The 19,736-nt window shown below is 37.9% G+C and overlaps 1 protein-coding gene across 1 annotated transcript in view; it reads left to right on the top strand.

Annotated features, from left to right (window-relative positions):
* htr5ab (5-hydroxytryptamine (serotonin) receptor 5A, genome duplicate b) overlaps window positions 1–16,614 on the top strand; it is a 17,502-nt gene extending 888 nt beyond the window's left edge. Inside the window, exon 2 of the mRNA XM_036125609.1 lies at window positions 13,809–16,614. Within this exon, the coding sequence (XP_035981502.1) occupies window positions 13,809–14,141 (333 nt within the window). The 3' untranslated portion in view covers window positions 14,142–16,614. The remainder of the gene's footprint in view (window positions 1–13,808) is intronic.
* Window positions 16,615–19,736: the final 3,122 nt, after the last annotated feature.

The following is a 19,736-nucleotide window of genomic DNA, read 5'->3' as shown; positions in this document are numbered from 1 at the left end:
AATGACTGTTACCAACCTTAGTGTATTTAATTGAAGTTAATTTATGTGACAGACCAAAACAAAAGGCATGTTTTAGCCATGGGATGTTGAACATTTTTGCTTGAAACTGGTTTCTCCCAAACCTTTCATTTCCCCTGGCCATTTTCTTGTGACCATTTCTGCTTGCTGAGGAGGTAACTTGTCCTAATGCAGTAGTGTCGATCCAGGTCTTACTCAACAACAGAGTGGGGAATAGGGCTGGGTATCATCTAGGATGAGCCGATTCGATACGATTCTCAATACAAAGCTCACAGTACGATTCTCGATATAGCTCAGCTAGATTTGATTTTACTCCAATATCGATATTTATTACTTTCAAATGAATGATCAAAGTCATTCAATCAACAAAACCAGCCAAATATTATATTTATGTTCAATTTATTGAACGCTGATATATTAACAGGAAAATGAAGTGCATTTGATTCAGTGCATTCAACGTATCAAAGAAACCCAAAATGTGTCCAAACGTCTGATTTTAGGTACGAAGGAGCTTCTAAAATCCTGTCAGCCGTTCCGCAAATTCGTCCCACATGCACTTCCTCGCTGTGAACAGTAATGGCGCGCTGTAGTAACGCCCCCAAGGGGTTGGGAGGTATATCGACATTGAAAGCTAGAATGTCGATATTAAATAATTTTTAAAAACATCGATATTAATCTTTGTATCGATTTTTATGCACAGCCCTATTGGGTAAGGGGCTTTAGGTTTTTTCCATTTCCTGCCATAAAAGTAAAACCAATGAGTCATTTGCAGTAACACCTCTCTATAACTTGAAAAGAGTCACTATAACATACAATTAAAGCTACCAATGTAACTAATTTAGAAGGTAATTCACAGGCATAGCCGTCACTGTTGTGTTGCTTTAAGCATCTCAGCAGGGGAGAGATGAGAGCGGCCAAGTGTTTTAGCCATAAACCTTCCAATGATAATTTTACATCGTTAACACTTTGTCTCTGATGTTGGAAGATTTCAAATTAGTTTCAGTTTGTAATGTTCACACATATATACTAAATAAAGCATGACTTGCAAACACAGCGGTCTCTAGCCATCTGTGGGGTTGTTTTTATTTTCCTGTGTATCAGAACCTCAATGGTTAAAAACCATAAAATATTACTTTTACTGAAGAATATTTTCACTCTGTCCTGACAGACAACTGTAAAGGGATGTCAGTGACTTAAGAACATGCAAAGTTAAGTGAAAGCATAAGCTTTAGATGAGTTTAAAATGAGGTCACTGAAATATAATGTTGAAAAATTCAACCAGATTTAAATGCTCATCACTAACCCTCCACAAAACACTAAACAACTCACCATCCGGGCCCCTTTTCTGGGTCAAATTTCAACCCTGGCAATCATCATAATACCCTGAAAAGTGCAGTGGAGGTGCTGGAAGGTGGAAAAACATTGGTAGCTCATATTTACGAACTGAAAGGTTAATAATTCATGTTTTTTAGACATTTTCACTAAAGTCTGAGAAGTGTGGCATGCAGTTGTATTTATAGAGTACATTGAAGTGTTCAGTAACAAAATGAAACAAACTTGATGGGTCTAGATATAGCAATTGTTTTGCAAGGCACTGAATTATCTGCATCATGGTCACATTTAACCTTAATCAAACATGTGTATCATCTTCTCATCAGGAATCGGGGAAGTGCACAAGTAGCTGATGTGTGAGCATACGGAAAATAATTGAAGTCATCCTGCTCATCACCCGCAGCCTGTTGATGTGCGTAGGCTGAGAGCTGGAGGCTATAAATAATGTCTTAGCATCATTAATAAGGGCCTGCACCTTCCAAGCTTCGCTGTTTAGCTAATTAGCACAAATATAAGTCTGGATTTGTCCCCCGTTACATGAGCAACTATTTAATCAGGGAGGTTCCTGCTGGGAAAATTGAGCCAACCCCTAATTTGCATCCTACATTTGAGAGGAAACCTAAAAGGAATCATTGGTATTGATTACATTTATTCATTGGGGTAAAGGTTTTCTCCTCGTACCTAAATGTCATGTTTTTAAAAATTCTATGAACTGAAAATGTATCAACAGAATTTTTTTTTAAATACCCCAATGGTCATTTTCCCTTGCTGTAATTTGTTTCTCTTGTGTTTGCTTTTCTTTTGTTGTTTTGCCTTTTGTTGTGTAGCTTTGGTATCAGCTTACCCCAAAATAAAAGATCGTGGTCAAGGACTAAATAAATTTGCCTCATCACTAAATGAATTACGTTCGCTGGGATTTTATTACCTTCCTTTTTTTCATTAATTGTGGTATCAATCTCGGAGCAACAGCAGTTATAGGTAATAGGTTTTCTTAGTGTTTTCCACAGAGTGCTGTTTGATTATTCGTCTCGGTAAAAAAAAAAAAATCTGCTCCTATCATTCCAACCATATACTGCAAACCTTCCATTTGAGCTGTGATATGAGCAGTGGAATCCGAGGAAATAACCCCTCTGCTCTCGCACATCAATACGCCCACTCAGACATTAAGACACAGGCACACATAAAGACATTGCAGCAGAAACATGGCGTATTAATAGGTATGATGCGCGCCTTCCTGACCTAGATGCACAAATAACTCTCAGAGGCCATAAAATGGATCATGTCTTAAAGCAATAGAGCAAAGTGCAAATATGCAGAGGAATGCATCCACCTGGAGCTCTGAGCTCATAATTTTTATCATACCAGCTACATGTTTTTTTGCTTCCGAATTGTTTTGGTCATTTGCACAAGACAAATGATGATGCTCACAAACATCTTGAGTCTTGTTTTTGTTTTTTTCCTCACCCCCGGAGCAATCCCAATACAGCTCTTGGATTAGAATTGTTTATTCTCCCAAGTTTAAAGAATCTTTTATTTCTATAACAATAGCTTTCCATTAGCTTGATGTGAATTGAAGTTTCTGCTGACTGCCTGGTGATGGCAGTGCTCCCGCTGCTTCTGGCTGTTGTTCGGCCAAATGTAGCATCTGCGCCGCAAAACTCAACAGCTGTTCCTGTCATACAATGGCTTTCACATAGATTGAATTAAGAAGCATGACTTGGCAGGATTTGAAGCAGAACCCGGGCCCTTTTTTCATTGCTCACATGTTATCACACGTTTCATAGAAGATGGTAATTGACGATCGCTCGGATTCCCTTGATGTATTTGAATGCACAATATAAAAAAACATCAAGTAGTCCCAAATTCTACTCATGATTTTGGTTGGACAGCCTTGGTCAGAAGGAATTGCTGTCAATTTCGCCATCTTTCATCCATCAAAGAAACTAAAACCGTCTACATCAGAACTAGGATTTATAATCATTTTGGACTGCTTACTCGCTCACTAAATAATCTTACATCGCAAGATCTAGGGATGTCCCTGTCCGTGTTGTCTCACCAGAGCTCGCCAGTTGCAGTTGTCTTGGGTCTGGTCCCCTGTGTCTTTGATGTTGATTCCCAAAAATTGTTTGTCTTCAATAATGATGTCCGCCTTTCTGGTGCCATTTAGCACTTTGTTGCTGGTGACTGTTGGATGAAATAAGAGGATGTAATGTGAGGGCTCTTTAGGAGACTACTGAAGAATGGGAGCAAAACATCAGATGCAATGCTGGATGGCAAGCTGGTGGATGTGTTCTTGCAGCTGATGCTAACTAATGTTTGTGATGGTCCTGAAATCCCTGTTGTCAAAGACTTTTTTTTGTGGCCAGTTTCTTGTTCAAAGGTTAGGATTTTGTTACAAAAAGCCAAATCCTGGATCTATGGAGAGGATTGCTGCATAAAAACTGTGCAGCTTTTTTCATATAGGAGATGGAGTAGGAGCTGAGAGAGCTTCCAGACAAAAAGAACAAACTTTAGGTAACCTAGCCGGAAGAGGCTCATCTTTTTAACAAACCCATGCAGGCAGGTTAGGTAGTGCCTCATGCACTATGCCACATTCTTTATTTCTGCGTAAAGCTTTGTGTGGAATTCCCTCAGGTTTGTGTCCAGTGAGTCCAGTCCAGGTGTTTGACCCAAGAAAAGGACTTTATACATGCCCTGAGACAATTATTCTGATGGGGATGATTTACACACACACACACACATATATATATATAATCATAAAAGTCAAAGTGATACCATTGGCATAACCTTCATCTAAACATCTGAGTCAGACTAATTATTTTAGGACTTCAGTCATATATAGGAATATATATATATATATATATATATATATATATATATATATATATATATATATATATATATATATATATATATGAAAGTGTTTTTTTACTGCCTCTTTTTCATGTATACGACCCCTGCAGATGTGACCTTTATTCTGTTTGATTTCTTTTTCACATCACGAACAGAAATGTATCTCCAGTTTTTCAGAGAGAGAGAAATGTATGTTATAGTTCAGTGCCTGCTGAGATAAAGACCTTTAAGTTTAATAAGCTTCAGCCAGTTTCTTTGTGTCCTGAACAAAGGAACCCTGAATTAAAAACCTATAAAGTTGAACCATTGTATTATTTTATAGCTTTACCTCTTCTTATTGATTATCACGTAGTTACATGAATGGAATGTTTTCTTAAAGGAAGAGAAACTGCTTCTTGATATATTTAAAGTGGACTAATTTTTGAAGTTTTGGTTTGATGGACCTTGGAGGATTTTTAAGAGCCTTGTTTGATAGAATATCGGCTCATTAAGGGATGGATATTTGAATGCCAATCTAGGGTTAGTAGAGAATCCCACACATTATTCCGATATTGTTTCTGCTACTAATTGGAGCAAAGTTTTGTGACTAGAAGGGAGCAACCTTTTTAAAGCATTTCACCTTGATGCCAGACAAATTAAAAGTTTTATTACAAACCTTTTACTAAGCCTGGTGTTCAATCCTCTGGGCGCAGCACTCAGTGAATAAAACGGTTTGTTGTTTTGAGACTTCCTGACCCAGGGTGGTCTTGACACCCCTGCATAGCTGAGCGCGTGCAATGAGAGCAAATAAGGAATGAGTGAAGCTTCCAGAGGGACATGGGGTGGTAATATTTCTGTTTTCAGACAGTAATGAGATTAAGTGGAGATATTTCAACAATGTTCAGTGCCTAAGCAGTTGGATGATTAAGGGTACTTTCACAGCAGCGCTGATATGTCAGCTTTAAATGGACCAAAGTTTGTTTCCTTGGGTGAGTCCCTTCGACAAAGTCCGATCTTTAGGTCTAGGTCCACCGAAAAAGGGGGATCTGGGTTGGCCTACATTTAAACCGTAGTTCCATTTACTTACTGTTGGAATAAAGCAGGAAAATGTGACCCAAAGGAAAGAAGAGTCGTAGGATGTGTGGATATATGCGATCAGAAAACGTCTAAATCGTATCACTACTTTGCTTGGCACATGCGTTACTTTCTTTGGCTGCATTGCTCCATTTGTCTCATGTATTCAGATGCAGCTCGCCTGCTGCGGATACTGGGCAGCTTCTTATGCTAGCATCCCAAGTGAGCAGCTGCTGTAACTGCAAGACCTGCACTCTTCAATTCTTATCATTACAAGTAGATTGTCCTTCTTTATTGTTATTCTTAATATTTGTTATACTTAATATATGTTTATTTAATGATTTATCAGCATTTTAATTTCACTAAGCTCATAATGATGATCTCATAAGCTTTAGCTGATGTGTACTTTATCTGTGGCCAAATCTATCATAAACTTTTTTTAAAGGTATGGTACGAGTCTTTTTTTTTTTGGTAAGGTCTTGCATTTATCTGATTGATGAAGTAATAGACAAATATACATACAAGGCTGATAAATTGGTTATAAAGTGGTTTAATATTGTCCTAATATCCACTGTACTCAATAAGATGTACCCAAGAAACGGCATGATTTTTATCATACTGTTGTAATAATGTCAGTCTGTATTTCTTTAGTCTTAGTTCAGTAGCAAGCAACCACTGATTTTTATTATGTTAGATTTTTCCTCTTAAATCGTTATTAATATGTTAATGTACATGCTGCGTTTTCTCAGTGGATGTTAATAATAAAATACAAAAAAGCTTCTCTTATTCATGAGGCCAGTTTTTAACTCGGCAGAAAAGTACATTTCATGATTTAGGGAATTCTGATTATTAAGTGATGACGCCGATTGGATTTTTGATAGCCAGTGAGAAGTTAGTTTGTGGACATTAAAACCATCTGAAGTAGCTGATGCTCACTACAGTATACAACGACACGGTAAATAAATATATATTCAAATATTATTCAGATCACATAAAGAACCAATAATAACTGTAGCTTTTGAAATGCACTCCCACAAAAACAAAATTAGCATTTTAACACACATCAATGGAAAGAGATTGACTCCAGAAAAGGTTTTCATTTTGCATCCATTTCTTATTGGGAACATTATGAAGTTATGCACAGAATCAATTTTCTAATTTTCTAAGATTACATTTGTTTCTTTTTTTATTTACTCATATTTATATTTTTTGCTTCATTACAATTTATATATTCTGATAGCCCAAGTTGTGCTGTGGAAGAAGATGCATACGACTCGCTCGAAGTAACCGTGCAGAGGCTGCAATAGCATTATTTTCCAAGGACAGCTGGCATTCTTCTGACATGCTTTTTTTATTCCTTTCCATTTCAAAAAGCTATAAAAATTAAATGAAAGATACACAAACAAAAACTTTATTATGCTCAATCTGTTAATTAACAGATGGGAAGCTCCATATTATATTTACATCTATATTATTATTCGTTATTTTTGACAAGTACATGTCATTTAAATCCCATACTAAACAACTTTCCAGGGTTTCTTTTTTCACCTCCAGAATATTGTGACATTAGAAACATTCTGTCCAGGGGTGATGCTGAAAAACTATTCCACGCATTTGGTACTTCAAGGCTGGACTATTGTAATTCTTTACTATCAGGAAGTCCACAAAATGCAGTTCAAAGTCTTCAGCTGATCCAAAATGCTGCAGCGAGAGTTCTGATGAAAATCAACAAGAGGGATCATATTTCTCCAATTTTAGCTTCCCTTCATTGGCTTCCTGTTAAATCAAGAATTGAATTTAAAATCCTCCATCTCACATATAAAGCCCTTAATAATCAAGCTCCATCATACATCAGATTTGATTACCACAAATGTTCCTAACAGAGCACTTTGTCTACTGGTGGATCTTAGAGTCTCTAAAAGTAGGGACCACCTCCCAGTTTTGGTTCATGAGGCAGACACTCTGTCTACTTTTAAGACTAATCTTAAAACTTTCCTTTTTGACAAAGCTTATAGTTAGAGTGTCTCATGTTACCCTGAGCTACCTCTATAGTCATGCTGCTATAGGCTTAGGCTACTGGAGGACATCAGGGCACTAAGATCTATTTCTCTCACTCTGCTGAGTTCTACTGTTCTCCAATTTTTCATTATTTTATGTTATTTCAAATTTTAACTTTTAGTTCTCTCTGTCTTTTCTCTTCTTAGTAGGTACATCTGGTCTAGCGTTCTGTTTAGCTGTGACACCATCCAGGGGGGCAGATTGTCTGCCATTACTCTCTCTAACATATAAAGGATTCCTGGATCAGTACTTCTGTGCTCTTTTTGTACGTTTGCTCTGTCGTCTCAGACTCCCAATCGGTCGTGGCAGACTGACCTGGTTCTGCTGAAGGTTTCTTCCAGTATAAGGGGACTTTTGCTCTCTACCGTCGCTACATGCATGCTCAGTATTATGAATTGCTGCTAAATCAACAAGAATAATTTATATTAGCAAGTCATGCATTTGTTATACATGCTCTCTCACATTCTGGTAGGATTTAATTGCTCTAAAATATTATTGTTGTCTATCTACAGTTTTCTCGCAGCAGAAGGTAATTGGGTCCAAAAAAAAGTAATTTCAAGCTAATGCTACAAATGCAGTCTAATGAAGGGGATTTAACAAAACTCGGACACCTGTTGTCAAACCTCCACTTTATGTGGCTGCTACATAAAAACAGCTAATTATCAGTAAAAGAACACATTTCTTACTTTATAAGCTTTATGCCCATAAACAGCACCTGCTCTCCCAGCAGTGAACTGACTGTCGACTCTGCTCAAGCTATCTATCAAAGCCGGGAGATTAACCGTGGTATGTTTTCGTCTCTCTGCTGGTTGGTGTTCCTGCCCTTAGAACCGATATTTCACTTGTTTCATAATCTAGGTGTAAAAGTGTTTCCAACAGGGAGGTTGTTTTTAGTAGGCGAGGAGATCTCTATGTCATGATTTGAGTTTTTGTTATAGTTTATGTTGGTCTTTTCAATTAGTTCACTCTACTGTCTTAGTATTAGCTCTGGTTTTTATTATTTGCTTATGTCCTGTTTGGTCTTTATGGTGATTTTGGTTCTGGATTAGTTTAAGTTCTGTTTTGGTTTAGTGATTCTTTTATGTAATCAATTTTGTCTTAGGTTTAGGTTCTGTATTAGTTTTGGTTAATGGAATAGTTTGGGTTTTAATGTGGTTTGATTTTGTACTTTTCATCTGGCCTGCTCTAATCACTTCTGTCACCAGCCTTTATTCAGTTCACCTGCCAGCATTCTTTTGTCTTGCTCTCACTCCCCTTCACCAGTCACCATCCAATCAGCTTCAGTTTAGTTGCAGCCATTTTGTCTCCCCCGATCAGCTCCACCCATTCTTGTAATTAATTTAATTCTGTTCACCTGCTCACTCCCCTACTTATATCTGCCTCTGTCTCCTGCACTCGGCCAGATCATTGTCTAACTAGCCTTTGGTGAGTTTTGTCCAGCATCCGTCTGTAGATTTAACCCAACTGCCTTTTTTGACATCTGAGCCAGCCTGATATCTGATCCTGATTTTCCTGCTCTGTTTCTGATTTTCTGCCTGTTTTTGGACTGCCTCTCTGTGTACCGGTTTTTGGACTGTAATTCTGACCACTGAGTTTTGCCTGCCCCTGTATTGTTTAAGTTCGCCTCTATTAAACCTGCTTTTTCATTCACCCTGCTTGTTCGGCCTGAATACTGGGTCCATCCGTCTCTCGTTCATGACACTCTATCCTCTCTACGTCTGTTTACTTTCACAGGACTCACTTTTCCTGCAGAGAAGATCTTTGTTGCAAAAGTGCTGCTAAATCCTTTTAATGTGTTGTTGATAAGCAGCCGTGCATCCGTTTGATATTGCCAGTAAAAAAAAAGCATTATTTTTAATCAAGCAAACAATCTGTTCTTTGTTTAATGTGGGAGCTTTTCAGATGGTGTGGTTCTAGACAACATGTCACCCTACATGTATGATACTGCCTTCTTGTTCAGTTTTCCTTCTGAAGAAACCAAAAAAAAAAAACCTAGTTTAGATTTATTTATATTTCATAATTCATTATGAAATATAAATTCATTCATATTTCATAAGATTTTAAGGTTCTCTACCTCTAAAATATGCGGTAGAGAACTGCATATTTTAGGAAAAAAAGCAACTTTTCTTTCTTTGGAATTAAATTAGACCATTTTAATTAAAAATATTCCTTACCGTTTTCTTCATCAGATCTTTGACGGTATCTTGACAGACTAGAGAACAAGCACTAATCATTGCTGTCTTTTGTAAGGAAAAGACAGTCTATTTATCTTTTGGACCTCATTAGTATTGTTTATTTGTAGATCCAGTTCCTGTCATTAGTTTTCTGTTCATTATGATGTTAGGCAGGAAATTGGGAATGAAATAGGAACAAGAATAAACTTCTGTCTGTTCTCAGTTTAGTTGGTGTATTTTATCCATTTATCATGTATTCTGCTCCCTTCCTGTCTCTGTCAGATCACTGCCCTTTCTCTCATTGTCCTGCCCTCAGCCTAATTACCTTCACTATTATCACCTGTGTTAATTGCTCCACCTGCTGTTCATTCTGTCTTCTCCACTATTTAGTCAGCCAGTTTAGCCACACTCTGTCAGGTCCCTGTTCTGGTCCATTTCTAATCTCGTTCCGCATCCGAGTTTTGCCTGCCTACCTGCAAGTCCTTGTTATTGATTTATCATTAAAATACTCATCATTTCAATTTGCGACTCCCGAGCTCTTGCCTGCAATCTGGTGGTCCATCACCTCCAACTACAAACCTGACACCTTTTACATTTAAAACAAGCAATAAACAGGGCTTTAGTGGCACAAAGTGTGCTATTTATAGAATTTAAACGGCCTTTTCTGTTCCTTTACAGTTAAAAACAGGTAACAAAGATAGGATGGACTTTTTAAGCTCTCTCCTTACCTTATTTTGAAGTGCTAGCAACCAGAAGTCTTTCAGCTGAGGTGGAAAAAGGAGAAAGTATGTCTCTAAATACGACTTTTGGATCAAAATGTATCACTTTCAAATATTGTATAATTCCCGATTGCATCTGAAAAAAATCCATTACATAAATCATTGTATTATCTATCCGAAATTACCCTCTGTCCTGTCTCAGTCCATTGCTGTAGTATGCGAGTAAGTAACACAGCGCCACTTTACGATTTGCATATGCATGTTCGTTCATGTCGCAACACAGGCTTCATAGCCTGAGTCACAGTGTGAACGATTAACGGCCTGAAGCCGGGGCATTAGTCGTTCGCGCTGCATGAATGAAGCAGCAGTACAGTAGTGAAGTCGGAGGGTGAGGCCGCCGTTATATTTTTAATTAAGGCAGGAACTCCACACCGGAGGTGTCCGACAATTCTTCTTCATGTGATGAGTTACTTGTTCTTAGCCAAACGAGAGAAATAAAAAAAAATAAAAATAAAAAAAGAATTGAATTTTAATTGTCATCATATGAGTGTGAAATAGTGTCTAAGGTGTATGCTATTTTATAATACTATCATGGAACATAAGGTCTGTTTTCTGCTCGACTCGAAATACCGTTTAGGCTTAGCTCAGTTGCATCGATTTTGTGCGTTTCAGAAGTTTATTGTCAAAAATACAGATGATCAAGTAAGAAAAAGAACACTGCACACATTATGTTTGCAAACAGCAGCCAGGGATCTCTTACATAAAATAAAAATATTGAAAATGAAGTACAAATTAAAGGTTTGTATCGCCCTATAGTTAAAGTAAAATACTTTAACAAAAAAGATAGCTGACCTCAACTGAACTGAAATGTGAACAAATCACTTAATGAAGTGATTTGGTTCAGTTCGTTCACGTAAATGCTTCGTTCTTTTGAATGGCTAACTCATGAACGACACAACACTAATGTGCCAATAATAATAGAGGCAAACGACATAAAGCTCACTGCCAAAGTTGGTTATCTTGTTGGCAGTGTTGCAGCTGTAATGCAAACAACCCTTGACAACATTACACATCTGAAAAGCAGGGTAATCAGTCACAGGAGGCTGCCTCTTTAAAATTCACAGCTGTTTACCTAAACAGAGTGGATGGAAAGGAGGCGGCGTATACATTTATTTGGAGGTGTTTCACTTGCTCTAGAAATAACAGCATTCGGAAGAGCTGTTCAACAGGTCATAAATGTTGTCACTCAATGTTAACTTCTTTTTTCTTTTAAAACTGTAGTCAGTATCACGAGGCCCAGCTTTGTTGAGTGTCTCTCAATCCTAAGCATTTAGAATTTCTTGAGGTTCTTCATGGGGAATAGTGTCTGTGAGAGCAAAAATTATGGTATGCCTTTCTTCTTTGTCATTGATTTTCTAAAACTCTGACAGTGTGTGCCATAAGCCTCAATATTAATACAAATAAAAGCTTCAACTATATTACTCTGTGTGTATTAATTTTTATATATTAATTTCACTTCTGGAATTGCTGAAATAATTAAACATTAAAGATGCCCGTGTGCGCAGGGCCAAAATCGCTACCAATGTGTGGAGGCCTCACTTCTCAATGTGGTTGTAAAGCGTTCCAGTCCCGACTTTCTTTCAACCCATTTCCTGTCTAGGAACTGTCAATTCAAGGCTGCAAGAACCACGAAACTAAGAGATACACCTTTATATCTTTTTATACATAATACAATTGGTAAATATAGTAAACTAATGGGACAAAAAAAAATGATGTAATTCCATCACATCGTTCAGGAGCACATATTATGTCAAATCCTCTTATTAAAGCCCTCAAATACATTTTGTTGTGTACTTGGAGTCTCTGGGAGTGCAGAAAGTTTAATGTAGTCTGTCCAGATGTTGCATAGATATCTGTATATTCTGTTTGGGTCATATTCTTGTAGAAGTTCAGTTTTCTATTATATTTTTGAACAATTATTTTACATTAGTCACTGCAGGGTTACTAAACAAGGCCATGGACTTCTGGCTAGCCGAGTTTGTGAAGCCGCTGTTTTTATTTGTTGCTGTGATTTTTGGGGAGTGGTGGTCTAGTGGTTAGATCCCGGAGGTTCTGAGTTCAACTCTCACAGAATGCCACTCTGGGTCCCTGAGCAAGACCCTTAACCCCAAACTGCTCCCCGGGCGCCCACAGTGGCAGCCCACTGCTCCCCAAGGGGATGGGTTAAATGCAGAGGTGAATTTATCCATTGTGAGATCAATAAAGTTCTAATTATTATTCATTATTTTGTAGCCCAAGCCATGGAAGCCCAAGCTACAAGTGGATAAGTCAACGGGGTGGCGTGCAATGTTCTGTGACCTGGAGGGGGTGAAATGCCTCATTTAGATTTAAAGATGCAGCACCAAAACGACTTCTTCTCAGATGTCCCTCAGAACTGTAGCAAGAGAGGGGCTGTGCAGTTCCGCTTTATGTAGACCACAATTGAATTATTTCAATGTGAAAAAGAATGATCTAAAAGCTCGATATGTCCCCTTTTGAAGAAGGTCCATGTTAAATAACCATCTTAAGGTTTTAGTCTCATTTTATGCTACATTTGTGTAATTCCAGATTTTAGTAAACAAAGCACACCGTCTCCAACTGGAGGGTCAGAAACTTTCTTTGGCCTTTTTAAATATGCAGCATAGTCTATGCTGTTTCACGTGCTTAGTCAAATGTGGATTTTTGTTTTTATCTTCCTTTTTTGAGTTTAACTGTATTGAGTTAATCCAATCCTCATTGCTTATCTGTGAAGGTTAAAAATCCACAAGTGTTACCCTCAAAAATCCACCTTGGGTGACTGTCTTATTTTTTAGAGCTATGCCTTTATATAATATGCGGTTAAATAATGTGACCTTTTAAACTACCAGCTATTTTTTTTACACCTTTCCCTTTATTTTCAAACTTCCTTCTGCAGCGACCCGTTTCTTCAACAGTTGGCCGACTGCTTTCCGTTGTCTACATTATCAATTGTTGACCTGAACATATTCATCTAACTTGACTACAGAGTGGTTGAGTTTCCCTCTCTTAGTGTGGGTTCCTGGTTAAGTGACACAAAGAACACAACTGTGTGGTCGTGATGTACTCCGTTGATTTCAATTCTGCTGGTTTTTAAGAAATAGGATTTACTCTCACAAAAGCTTTGACCTTCACAATGTGACCAAGTAAAAGGAAGTCTATCAGCCTTCAGTTGTGCAAGGCGACAAATTAGACAAAAGGAAATCGGAAAATGAATGCTAATAGCTTCTTCTTTTTTTCTACTCCTCCACAGTAAGGATGTCAAATGCCACAAAATGAAAAAACTGCTAAATTTAAATTAAAACACTGCTCCAGCTTCATTTTCTTGAGTTTTATGTGCTTGCATGAAGTGAAAGAAAATCTGTATCTTGATTCACACCTACTTTGCGATCTCTGATCCATCTTTTGTTGAGCATCACTCATTCACTACAGCAATTGCCTCCTGATCCTTTTACTGTCAAAACATATTCAATCTGTTGTCAAAAGCAAGCCAGGATTGCCTCGTTGATGAATCAGTGAAGTCTCTGGTTTTGTCCTGTGCTCCTAGGTAAAGGAGGAAGCCCAACAGCCACAGATGGTGTTCACCGTTCGCCACGCAACCGTGACCTTCCAGACAGATGGGGACACATGGCGGGAGCAGAAGGAGAAAAAGGCAGCCCTTATGGTCGGCATTTTGATCGGCGTGTTTGTGCTTTGCTGGATCCCTTTCTTTATCACCGAGCTCATTGTGCCACTCTGCTCCTGTGACATCCCACCAATTTGGAAAAGCGTTTTTCTTTGGCTGGGCTACTCAAATTCCTTTTTTAACCCGCTCATATACACTGCCTTCAACAAGAACTACAACAACGCCCTAAGGAACCTCTTCTCCCGACAGCGCTGAGCCGATCTGTGCACTTGGCCGTTGTGCTACACCGGTTCACACAGTGTTACCAGCCTCCCCCCAACCAGACTGGAGCGTCTATCACTTTATCATCTCATTAATTGGTTGATAACCAGAGACTGTGTCTGGACAAACTTTGCTTTGCATCAGTTTTGTCGGTGTCAATGAGTTTTGTACATTAAGACTGAGACCAAACATCTTTTTGCGTTTTTGAATTTCTGTTTTTGCTTTTTTTTGTCTTACATATATGTTTTAGAACATCAAACATGGGTAAATGCTAAAATAGAGTACATAAAGTACTGACTCTATAGAAAAAAAAAAGTAACCACCCACCTTGTTAACTCATTAACTCTGATCAACCACAGTTCAATTCCACTAGCCACGGTCGGGTCTAATTTATGCCAGAACGGTAGAGTCGATGAATCACAACAATAGAACCTGTCTGACAACATGAAGTAGGCTGAAAGATCTCAAAAGCAACACATCACTGCAAATACATTTTAGAACAGATGAAGAAAAAGCCCGTATTAACGTCTGTTCTTCTAGAAAGTGTTTCAAATCCATTTCTAAAACTTTGTGACTCCAGGCAAGCGCAGAGAGAGCCATAGTCCACAGCTGGACAAACAGTGGTGAGGCTTTCTAGGAATGGGTGGTGTAGCATAGAGGGACCCCTCAGAGGTGGTGATGTTCCAGGTTCAGGCCATACACAGCGTCAATGTAGCTAGATAATCAGTAAGCCAGGATGCTCTTGCAAAGCACTTTGTGACACCTATCTGTGAAAAGGGCTACATAAATAAACTTTTACCAACTCACTTATTTTTCCAATAAGGGTTGAAAGTCCAAAAGGTTTTTGAGGTCTTAGAGTTTGAATTGGTTGACTGAAAAGTTGCCTAAGGTACATTTGTTACTCTAGTCAAATACCTTTTTTCTGATCATTAGAAGTCGACTTTTTTGTGGTTTGTCTTTGTGTGAGTTCAGTGTATTGTTTATGTTGTCAGAAAATACCTGTAAATATAGACTGTTTTCTTTTTTTCACGTACGAGCTGGTAGCCATTCCTCCATTTGAGATAGAAACAATGTACAGTTCTAAAAATACTCGAATTTCTGATCTTTTGTAAAACAAATGTTAATGTATGGCAGTTAGTTGTTCGATGGGAAAAGAAAATAATGCACATCAGATTGATAATTAGATTGTTTAATTAATTAGTAGTGGAATGTGAGACTGATTTATCCAATAAATTGTATAGTAGTGATCAAAAATAGCATCGAGCATCACTATACTGGCCAATTAAAATCCATACCGCAAAAGTGCATCAACAGACCCCAAAACAACCCAAAATGATGTCTAATTCCATGTTCATGGTTCAACAAGAGGAAAGAAGCTGGTCAAAATGGAAGCTATGGGAAAGCTGTGGCAAAAATGACTGCTGACCAAAAGGAACACAAAAGCCCATCTTACATTTGTTAAAATAATCTTGAGGATATTTTGGAAACAATAATCTTCGGCCTAATGGGACAAAAGCGGAACATTTTGAAAAGACTGTGCTCCATTACATCTGATACAAAACAAACAAAATTTCAGCAAAAGAAAATTATACCAACAGTTTAACATACTGATGCTGCAGTGGTCAACGTTTGCTTTGACTATTGATTATGTGGATTATGCTCTCTAGAAAATCTAGAGAATTTCTAGTCATCAGTTTGGGTCCTTATGCTGTTACATTTGTCCTCAGAAGTCAGAATTTCCGACCTCCGAGTTGGAAAGTTTAACTGGAACGGCCCCTAAGATCAGAAATCGGAGTCGGAAAGTCTGTGCAGGAAGACCATACTGGACTTCCTCATTCAAGATGGCTGCTACTTACGGCAACATTCAGTAAAACATCATAATATGATTGTTTTAAGCAGTTCTTTATTTTTATGTAACATTTAGTCAGCCATACATGTACCACTTTTCAGTTGTCATAAGACAGGATGTTACGAGGGGAAAAAAACACGTAAAAAAGTGTTATTGTCATCATCATTTTAACGACAGTGGCCACAGTAAGTGGTCTGTACTTGTATAGTACAGCGTTATAAAGTCCAGAGGATCCCAAAGCACACTACATTCACAAACATTCAAACGCTGACAGTGGTGAGCTACATTGTAGCCACAGCTGACCTAGGGCAGACTGACAGAAGCAAGGCTGCCATACTGGGCCCTCTGACCATTGCCAGCAGGCAAAGCATGGTAAGTGTCTTGCTCAGGGACACAATGACTAAAACGGTCATGGGATGGGGTTGAACCGGCCACCCGCCGGTTACACGATGAACTCCCTAGCTCCTGCATCGCTGTCTCCCCATAGAGGCCAAATGAACAATTAAGATTTGACGGCTATTTTTTGTTTAGTGTTTCTTGTTCAGTTGAGCTGTTCTGCAAAAACAGAAACATTTTTGCAATAAATATGTGACTTTAAAAGAAACATTCTGAGTCTTAGTTTGCCTGTATGTGAACGTTTATTAATAGATTTTGTGTGGGTATCCATATTTCTTCCTACTGTAGTACAACAAGAGGGAAAACTGAAATGCAAAAAAGTCGGAGATGAATTAATCTGCGTCTTGTCAGTTTCAAATTTCGAGGTAAATGGAACGCACCATTAGGCTGCTGTGGATTTGGTCTATTCAGCAGGATGATACAGCAGTAATCCAAAGAATAACAGCTAGTCCCACTCTGAATAGCTCAAAAAACAAATGACGATTGTAGGTTAGCCCATTTAAAGTCTAGAATCAAGTCCAAGCTGGATCACAGAGGACCCTGCAAAGGCTGTTGATGCTCAACAATTGTCCAATGTGACTGAAACCGTGTAAAAGGAGCATTGTTAGTTATTGCAAATACACGATGGCAGTTCTTGCCAACAAGCTAGGCACAAACAGACTTGCCAAAGAAACTGCACAAGAGGCAATTGCTTTTTCACAAAGGGATGGGTTAGTTTGGATAGATTTCTATTTGCTTGATAAATGAAATCCTCATTTGAAAACTGCATCGTGGCTGTATTAAGGTTATTTTTACTATTTATTTTTTTATGATGGAAGCTTGACAAAAAAAAAAAAAAAAAAAAAAAAAAAAAAAAAACAGAAAAAAAACTGTAAGGGTAAATATACACTTTCAAAGCAATGTTGATTATTTCTGGAGGGTTAGTTTTCTCTAGTTCATGCCAGTGAAAAAGAAAGACATGGTAACTTCTTAATACAGTTTCATCATCGTGTCTGAGGCGTCTCAGCATAACAACAGAGCAGAGAGTATACTTAAGGAAAACAAGAAAATTGTCAGAAGCAAACAAAATGAGCCTCATAAATAAACCAAGACACAACTGTGGATTTTGTGCAGAAGGTTATTAAACTTCTCATTATAGATAACATTCAAGTGAAAAATATCTAATCACTTACAAATAGATGGGATTCTGCAGATGAATTCTTATCCATGAGCTGATAAACCACAGTCACTTTCAATTTATTCATACATGTTTGTAGATAAAAGTACGCTCTGTTCTCTGACGCTCATTAGCTATACACTTTACCACCCACACATATTGTACATCCACACACCCAAAGCCCTTTCATGAGGGCAACAAAATAGCTGTGCAAGTCATTATTTCCACCGTCTTTAAATAAATTGCTGCGAAGAGTAAATGATTGGATTCAATGTCAGTTCTTGCCAGCAGAGAGAATATATAGGAGGCATGTTGTTAAATCTGTTCAAGACAATAAAAAAAACTTCAAAGGTAGCTCTGAGTGCACAATCCACCAGCCCCCAGTATTGTCGCAATGAAGAAAAATCTCAATCTGCACGAGCATTTTATGCCTTTCTCTTTTGCTCAACGTTTATTCCCAGTTCGATGAATTTTTTTTGCCAGCAATTTCTCTTTTTAATATTGCGCTTAGAAAACAAAACGAACAGCAGTGAATTCAGACCCCTTTGGAACCAACCTTGGAACATTAATTTGCGGGAAAAGGCAGAGAGCCTTGGAAAAAGAATAACAGACAGAGGAGCAAGAAGTCAGAGGGAATTGAACTGGAAGAAAAAAAAATCAATGTAGCAACATGGGTTTCCAATTTTGGTGAGAATGTGATGTGCTGAAATAATGCCTGTTCAAAGAGATTCTGTGTTTGTGTGAAGAATGGCCACTACCAGATGGTAACTATATGTGCTCTAAAATTCTTCAGAGTATAATACCCTTCTTTCATCTTGTCATCTATTTTCCAAATGTTGCACGATATGACTGTTTTCTTGCACAAATTGCCACTTTCAAACCTAAAGCATTCACCACTGTAGAATCAATGAGTGAGACTTTATTCACTTGTGTAGTGAAACGTGTCGAGCATGACGCTGTGATTCTCAACAAACAGTTGTCGCACATGTAGTTGTGAGAAAAACATTTAAGCTCGTGGCACTTTTTTTTTGCCAAGAGGTAAATAAATTCATTTGTTCAATAAATAAATAAAAAAAACAACCACTTTTTTGTGAAATTGTGTTTTTATTTGTTCTTTTTTTTTTGGTTGTTAGTTTTTCAGGTAGTAAGCGTTAATGGAGATTACTCACATACGTGGCATTGCATTCTGGGATTGTTGGTGGGTCTTGGGGTCAGCTCGGTTAGAGAGTGGTCTATAGGCAGGAGTTGAACCAAAAAAAAAAATATGGAGGGAATTGTCAAAGAGCAAAAACTGTGTTTATTGTGAGAGTCGTTACAGCCTGTGATCATGACAAAATGAAATGTTTAAAAGGGCTGAATCTGTATGAGTGATCCTGTTTTGTTTTTCTGGTTTAGATGACCTATGAGGATTTTGCTACAAGCAAAAAATATCCAATTCAACCAGTATATGTTCTTGCTGTGCTTCATCTTTGCTTTGAAATGACATTTCCACACAAGATCTCAAAACTCTGAGATTTTAGGAGGTAATATCAGATAAAATCAATTATGAGCTTTATACTGTGTTTTGTTCATGTCTCTGGTATCTAACAGACAAACCTTCATCGCATTCGTCCTGCTGAACTGCTTTGAAAAATCGCTGTTTCTGTTTATTTTAGCCAAATGCAGTTGTGTATTTATGCCAGCAGGTGCCATGACCTACAAATAAACATAAAAGAATTGCAAAACTAAAAAGAATGTGCTTTGAAATCCTTCTTTATATTTAACTAGGTTTCTCATCAGAACAATTTTGTGAGAAATCGATTGCCAGGCAGTTTTGTTTACATTCAACCCTATAATGGCATCAATGTGGCTCAAATCTCTCTACATATTTCAGTTTTTTTTACCTTTAAAAGCGTTCCTCGTGTATTTTCTACAATTATGCAACCATGAAAGAACATCAATCAAAGCATTGCAGAAGAAGATGAGCAACGGGAGAATGTTAGCACGCTAACACAGAAATACTGAGACAGTGCTGACATGCATTGGCTACAGACTCTTCTGAACTTTATTCTAAAAAGCACAAAACACATTGAAATTTTTAGCCAACTGACTTGTTGATGGAAATGTTTGCAAACCTTTGCGTTTCCATAGTGCAGTCACAGTATTAATGCAGTCCATGCAATCTTCACAATCCAAAGAGTGCCGTTGC

Source organism: Fundulus heteroclitus, chromosome 21, assembly GCF_011125445.2.
Source record: "Fundulus heteroclitus isolate FHET01 chromosome 21, MU-UCD_Fhet_4.1, whole genome shotgun sequence".
In the NCBI taxonomy this organism is placed as follows: Eukaryota; Metazoa; Chordata; class Actinopteri; order Cyprinodontiformes; family Fundulidae; genus Fundulus; species Fundulus heteroclitus.
This window is presented reverse-complemented; position numbering and strand designations above follow the sequence as displayed.